This window comes from Diospyros lotus, chromosome 11 (genome assembly GCF_014633365.1).
Source record: "Diospyros lotus cultivar Yz01 chromosome 11, ASM1463336v1, whole genome shotgun sequence".
Lineage (NCBI taxonomy): Eukaryota > Viridiplantae > Streptophyta > Magnoliopsida > Ericales > Ebenaceae > Diospyros > Diospyros lotus.
This window is the reverse complement of record NC_068348.1, coordinates 5,093,911-5,101,810: the sequence shown is the minus strand read 5'-3', so window position 1 is coordinate 5,101,810 and position 7,900 is coordinate 5,093,911. Positions and strand designations below refer to the sequence as shown.

At 37.5% G+C, this 7,900-nt stretch overlaps 1 protein-coding gene across 1 annotated transcript; it reads right to left on the bottom strand.

The window, feature by feature from the left end:
• Nucleotides 1-2,263: 2,263 nt before the first annotated feature.
• LOC127813484 (secreted RxLR effector protein 161-like) lies at nucleotides 2,264-3,078 on the bottom strand. Its single transcript, XM_052354455.1, has 2 exons — nucleotides 2,553-3,078; nucleotides 2,264-2,337 (listed from the first exon to the last, which is right to left on the bottom strand). Exons 1-2 carry the CDS (start codon nucleotides 3,076-3,078, stop codon nucleotides 2,264-2,266), a joined length of 600 nt encoding a protein of 199 aa, XP_052210415.1.
• Nucleotides 3,079-7,900: the final 4,822 nt, after the last annotated feature.

Sequence of the window (7,900 nt, the reverse complement as noted above, 5' to 3'; positions counted from 1 at the left end):
ATCACTTGTCTAAGTATGCATTTGATTTTATACATTGTGACACTTAGGGTCCATACCATATTCCTAGTTATGTTGGGCATCAATATTTCTTGACTTTGGTGGATGATTGTACACAATTTACTTGGTTTTTCTCATGAGACATAAGTCCGATGCTAGGTCTATTATTCCCAAGTTTTTCTCCCTTGTTGAGACTCAATTCCATACAATAATTAAAGTGTTTACGTCTGACAATGCTCCTGAGTTGTTGTCTATTGATTTCTTTGCTTCGAAAGGTGTTGTTCATCAATTTTCATGTGTTGAAAGGCCTGAACAAAACTCAGTTGGAGGACGTAAGCACCAACACTTAATGTGGCTAAAGCCGTTTATTTCCAGTCTCAGGTGCCTATCAAATTCTAGGTGCCTATCAAATTCTAGGGAGATTGTGTTCTTACTGCCAAATTCCTGATAAGTAAAACACCAACCTCTGTGTTGCAAAAATAAATTCCCTTATCAAATGTTATATCATACCCCTATGGATTATGCCTCTTTTAGAGTGTTTGACAACCTATGCTTTGTCTCCACCTTGCCCTCTCATAGGACTAAATTCCACCCTAGAGCTATAACTTGTGTGTTTATTGGTTATCCTCAAGGCATTAAAGGATACAAGATGTATAACATAACCACTAAAGCCATTTTTGTCTCTCAAGATGTTGTTTTTCATGAACACATCATTCCCTTCCATTCTATCACTCCTTTTGATGAGGTGATAGATCCTTTCCCTACCCTTCTTTAACCTAAGCTAGCTTTTGATTTGCCCTATACCATCATACCTCTACCTGGTTCTGTTGCGTCTCCCAATTCAGATGAGGATCATACTTCTGATCCTCACCCTCTTATTTCCTCTCTTCTCCCTGTTCGTAGGTCTGCTAGAGCCACAAAGCCTCCTTCTTATCTTAGAGACTTTCATTGTAACCTCTTGGCCAACAGACCAACACCTCTTCCTCAGACACTATATTCCTTGCATTAATGTCTTTCTTACACCCATTTGTCTTCTTCTCGTAGATCTTTTCTTCTTACAGTGTCTTCCACGTTTGAACCTTAACACTATCATCAGGCTATCTAATATGCTCATTAGAGGGATGCCATGGTTACTGAATTAGAGGCTATGCAGCAAAATCAGACTTGGTCTGTTGTCCCTTTTCCACATGAAAAACACTCTATTGGTTGTAAATGTGTATATAAAATCAAGTACAAATTCGATGGCACCATAGAAAGTCATAAAGCCTATTTAGTTGCCAAAGGGTATACTTAACAAGGGCTTAGATTTTCTTGATACTTTTTCTCCGATTATGAAGTTGGTTACTGTCAAAATCCTACTTGCTCTTGCTGCTATTAACAAGTGGTTTCTAGCTCAACTTGATGTTAATAATGCTTTTTGTAGGTTTTATACAACCTGATTTCTCGGCCAAACACAGATTAAGCGCGATACACAATAAACCAAAGTTTAAACAAAAGTATAAATGCAAGGCACAGAGATATACGTGTTCGGATCAATAGATCCTACTCACGGCAGAGGCTCCGCCTCTAGTCAATCCACTAGATCTCAAGTTTACAAACGATTACAAGACCATGAACAGTAAAATAGAAACAGTATTGCAATACAACTGAAAACAGAAACGAAAATAACAAGATCAAGGTAGATCTGTTCTATACCGATCTCACGATCAAGGCAAAGTTCTGTTCTATCAGTTTACAACCTCTCACGCCTCAGGCGTTCCAAAAACAAATAGAGATTTAAGCAATAGCTGTTCTTACCGTCAGATCTTACCATGGAAGCAACCAAAGAGTCGAATGAAACATAGATCAGAACGAAGGATTCACGAATGGTGTCTCGCTTCAAGAATCGCCGACTTAGGGTTTTCAGAGAGAGAGCACAAGACAGAATATCAGAGAGTTCTGGAAATTAGGGCGCCGAGCTGCTCTTTTATAGCAGCGCCAATCATGGGCTAAACAGGCATGGACTCGGCCAGCAGCACACAAGGCAACACGGATGGGCTCGGCCCATATAACACAACAGCCCAAATAACATGCAGCTGATATATATTGATAACATATATATATATATATAACAGCATATGATGAGACATTAATATTTAAATGTAACAAGTATAATACAATACATCTCAGCAATATGTAACAGCATGCCAGAAATCTGATAAAAAAAAAACATTTTGAATCACATAATATCAACAAATTCCACCTTGATTCAAGAATGGATTAAAAATTAGTGGATGTTGACTAGAGACCCCTGCAAATCTTCCACAGCTACATTGGAAGAATATTGAGCAAGTCCAAAGCCTGCTCAAACTTTACTACAGGAACAGATTTAGTTAGGATATCTGCAGGATTTATCAAGGTAGAGATTTTTTCTATTTTTACCTGTCCTTTAGCTATAATATCTCTAACAAAATGAAGGCGCACATCTATGTGCTTAGTTCTCTCATGGAAGGCACTGTTCTTTGAGAGATGTATAGCACTTTGGGAATCACAATAAATTTTAGGAATTTGGATACCTAAACCTAATTCTCTAATTATTCCCTGCAACCAGATGGCTTCTTTCATAGCTTCTGTTAATGCTACATATTCTGCCTCAGTGGTTGATAATGCCACTATGTGTTGGAGATTTGCTTTCCAACTTATCACGTTTCCACCCAAAGTGAAAACATATCCTGATAAGGATCTTCTCTTATCCAAATCAGCTGCAAAATCAGAATCACAGAAACCCTTAATGCTGTTAGAATTTTCAGCATTTGATCTAAACACTAAACCCTTATTCACTGACCCCTTTAAATACCTAAGGACCCACTTAACAGCTGACCAATGTTCCTTAGATGGATTGCACATGAATCTACTTACTAGGCTAACCCCATAGGCTATATCAGGCCTGGTACTTATCATGGCATACATGAGGCTTCCCACTGCATTGGAGTAGGGGACCTTCTTCATGTAGTCAGCTTCTTTTTCAGGTAAGTTTCCTTTTACCGCTTGGAGCTTCAAATGTGGAGGTATGGGGTTTGAAACAGGTTTGCAGCCTTCCATATCAAAGAGGCTTATTACTTTCTTTAAATAGCCAGATTGGGACAGAGACAATGTACCCTTTTTCCTATCTCTAGTGATATCTATCCCTAAAATACGCCTGGCTGCTCCTAGAGTTTTCATTTCAAATTCTGATTTTAATGCTTGAGTTAACCTATCTATTTCTCCCTTCTCTTTACATGCTATAAGCATATCATCAACATATATAAGGAGATATATAAACAGTTTTTCTTTAAGCTGTTTATAATAGACACAGTGGTCAAAGTTACACCTAGTGTAATTTTCTTTGAGCATAAACTCATCAAATCTCCTATACCACTGTCTAGGAGATTGCTTTAAACCATATAAGGATTTTTGTAACAAGCAGACCTTATTTTCCCTTCCCTTTTCTATGAAACCTATAGGCTGGTCCATATAAATTTTCTCTTCTAGGTTTCCATGAAGGAAGGCAGTCTTAACATCTAATTGTTCAAGCTCTAGATTATTTAAGGCTACTAAGGCTAAAACTAATCTTATAGAAGTATGCTTCACTACAGGTGAGAATACTTCATGCTAGTCTATGCCTTCTCTTTGAGAGAAACCCTTGGCAACTACCCTAGCCTTGAATCTGGGTGGTTCTACACCTGGGATACCTGGTTTTCTTTTAAATATCCATTTACAACCTATAACTTTCTGGTCTTTGGGATTATTTACAAGAATCCAGGTTTTATTCTTTTGAAGAGATTCCATCTCTTCCTTCATTGCCTTTAACCAGTTAGTTTTATACTTACTGGAACAAGCTTCTTGATAACTAAGAGGCTCTTCATGCTCTATTGAATCTCCAATGTTAAGAGCATAGGCAATCACATCAGCATGAGCATACCTCGAAGGAGGTTTAATTTCCCTTCTTACCCTATCCCTAGATAAGACATAATCATCCAATTCTGGAATGAGATCAGCTGAGATTTCATTATCCTCACTCTCTATTTCAGTTTCAGTAAAATCTTGTGAGCTAGATTCTTGATGGCTATTATGGTTAGTCTCTACCATATTCTCATTATTTTTATCTCTTTCCACCTCAAGTTGAAATTTATCAGCTTGATCTTCCTTAGCAGTTTCCACCTTATTTGGAGTATAGTATTCTGATTCTTTGAATACTACATCCTGGCAGATAACAGTTTTCTTTTCATCAATCAGCCATAATTTGTATCCTTTTACCCCTTGAGGGTATCCCAAGAATACAGCCTTCTTGGCTCTAGGGTCTAACTTCCCTTCTTTCTTATGGACATAAGCTATACATCCAAAAGGTCTAAGATGGTTAAGAGATGGGATTTTCCCACTCCATAGCTGCTCAGGAGTTTTAAATTCTATGGCGGAGGAAGGAGATCTGTTTATGAGATAACAAGCAGTTGAAACTGCTTCAGCCCAAAATTTCTTGGGCAAGTTTGAATCCTTTAAAAAACATCTAACTTTGTTTAGGATGGTTCTATTCATACGTTCAGCAACTCCATTTTGCTGAGGTGTTTCACTGCAAGTTCTATGTCTTGCAATGCCTACTTGAGTGCAGTAATTGGAGAATTCTTGATTACAGAATTCCAGGCCATTATCTGTTCTAAGGGTCTTTATTTTCTTACCTGATTGTAGTTCTACATAAGTTTTCCATTCCTTAAATTTAGCAAAAGCTTCATTCTTATACTTAAGGAAATAGACCCAAACCTTCCTTGAATAGTCATCTATAAAGGAAAGAAAATATTGGGCACTAGAAAGGGAGCTAGGGACTTGGGGAGATCCCCAAAGATCGGAATGAACATACTCTAGAACATCTTTGGACTTATGTGTTGCAGAAACAAACTGCAACCTGTGAGACTTGCCTAAAGCACATGTCTCACAAAAGTCTAGGTTTCCAATCTTCCTGGAATCTAAGATTCCTTGCTTACTTAATTCTAGAAGACCTTTCATTCCTATATGACCTAGCCTCCTATGCCACAACACAGTGTCATCTATTTCAGAAGATGAAACTGCAGCACACCCAGAGATTGACTCTCCTTGAAGGACATACAGTCCTTGCTTGCGGATTCCCTTAAGAACTACCATGGATCCTTTAAATACCTTGAGGACCCCATTTTCAGACTTATAAGACCCCCCATTAGAATCTAACATACCTAGAGCAATAAGATTTCTTCTAAGGTTTGGCACATACCTCACATTGTCTAAAGTCCTATATGTTCCATCCCACATTTTAAACCTAACTGACCCTAAACCGGTTACATTGCAGGATTGATTATTGCCCATTAGGACTTTGCCACCTTCTATATGCTGGAAGTTGAGCAACCAGTCTTTCCTAGGTGTCATGTGAAAAGTGCAACCTGAATCTAAAATCCACTCATTATCTATGGTATGTTCTGTTATAATTAAGCCTTCTGCACTATCATATCCATCAGAAATATTTGCTGCATCCTGATTACTTGGGTTTTCATTTTCTAGATCTTTCTTTCTCTTATAGCAGTTCTTTCTTATATGACCCTCTTTCTTACAATACCAACAGGTTCTTATTTTTGAGGATCCTCTACTTATTCCTCTTGATTTAGAGTTTGACCTTGTTTTACTCCTACCCCTTGAATTCCCTTTGCCTTTGCTCTTAGATTTCTGATCCCAATTACCCTTTACATTTAAGCCTTCTGCACTATTTATTTTCTTGTCTTTCTTCTCATCTTCAAGATCCCTAGATCTTAAGGCAGACACTACATCCTCTAAGGATAAAGAAGTTCTACCATACTGCATTGCAGTCCTTAAATCTCTATATGATTCAGGCAAGGCATTTAGAAGAATTACAGCTTGATTTTCTTCTGAGATACACTCATCTATGTTTTCTAGACCTATTACAATGACATTAAAGTCATCTAGGTTTTCTTCTAGAGTTTTAGAGGTATTCATTTTAAAACCAAACAGTCTTCCTTTTAAGAAAATCTTACTTGTTAAAGACTTAGTCATATATAGAGATTCTAACTTATTCCACACCTTTAAAGCAGTCATTTCCTTATTTACTTGTCTAAGGACTTTATCTGAAAGATTTAAGATAATTAGACTGTAAGCTAACCTATCCATTTTTTTCATTTCAGGAGTGGGTGGAGATTCTATTTTATCCTTCTCACCTGCAGAGGGTTCATCCAGTGCTTCAGAGCACTGGTTTTGAACCAATACTGCAGTCATTTTCTTTTGCCATAATGAGAAATCACCACTACCATCAAACTTATCTAATTCATACTTAGATGGAGCCATTATATGGACAGAAAAAAAATGGTAATATCAAGGGATATTTGAGATTAATAGATACTTAATCAGGCAGGAATAAAAATGGGAACAGGCAGGTAAGAAAGACAAATAAGATATAAATCTTGTTCAAGATCAAGAAAGTACAGCTTGAATTAGAGCATGCAGTACAAATCTAACAGACTAAGATTCGACTAGTTTTGATACATACAAGGTTAGGGTAAAGAAAAAATTATGAGATCTGAAAACCCTAAGATTTGAAGTTCTTACCAGATCTGAGGTTTTACCTTTCGGATCTGTGACAGTCTGACCGGGATCTTAGAACCTCGTGGCTCTGATACCACTTGTAGGTTTTATACAACCTGATTTCTCGGCCAAACACAGATTAAGCGCGATACACAATAAACCAAAGTTTAAACAAAAGTATAAATGCAAGGCACAGAGATATACGTGTTCGGATCAATAGATCCTACTCACGGCAGAGGCTCCGCCTCTAGTCAATCCACTAGATCTCAAGTTTACAAACGATTACAAGATCATGAACAGTAAAATAGAAACAGTATTGCAATACAACTGAAAACAGAAACGAAAATAACAAGATCAAGGTAGATCTGTTCTATACCGATCTCACGATCAAGGCAAAGTTATGTTCTATCAGTTTACAACCTCTCACGCCTCAGGCGTTCCAAAAACAAATAGAGATTTAAGCAATAGCTGTTCTTACCGTCAGATCTTACCATGGAAGCAACCAAAGAGTCGAATGAAACATAGATCAGAACGAAGGATTCACGAATGGTGTCTCGCTTCAAGAATCGCCGACTTAGGGTTTTCAGAGAGAGAGCACAAGACAGAATATCAGAGAGTTCTGGAAATTAGGGCGCCGAGCTGCTCTTTTATAGCAGCGCCAATCATGGGCTAAACAGGCATGGACTCGGCCAGCAGCACACAAGGCAACACGGATGGGCTCGGCCCATATAACACAACAGCCCAAATAACATGCAGCTGATATATATTGATAACATATATATATATATAACAGTACATAATGAGACATTAATATTTAAATGTAACAAGTATAATACAATACATCTCAGCAATATGTAACAGCATGCCAGAAATCTGATAAAAAAAAACATTTTAAATCACATAATATCAACACTTTTCTTAATGGTGATCTCTTTAAGGAGGTGTACATAGATCTTCCACCTGGTTATCAGCTTGAAAATAAGGTTTCTTCTTAGGGGGAGAGGTTAGTTTGCAAGTTACACAAGTCCATTTATGGCTTGAAACAAGCCTCCCAGTAATGGTTTTCTAAATTTTTCACTGTGCTTGTTCATCATGGTTTTCATTAGTCTTGGTCTGATTACTCTTTATTCATTAAAGGTACTGACATTTCATTTCTGACACTTTTTGTTTATGTTGAAAACATCATTATCACTAGTCCTAACATTACAGCCATAAACTCTATCAAGGTCTTTCTTCGCAGCCAATTTAAGCTTAAAGACCTTGGTCAATTAAGGTACTTTCTTGGCTTGGAGATAGCTCAATCTACTAAAGGTATATTTCTCTCCCAACG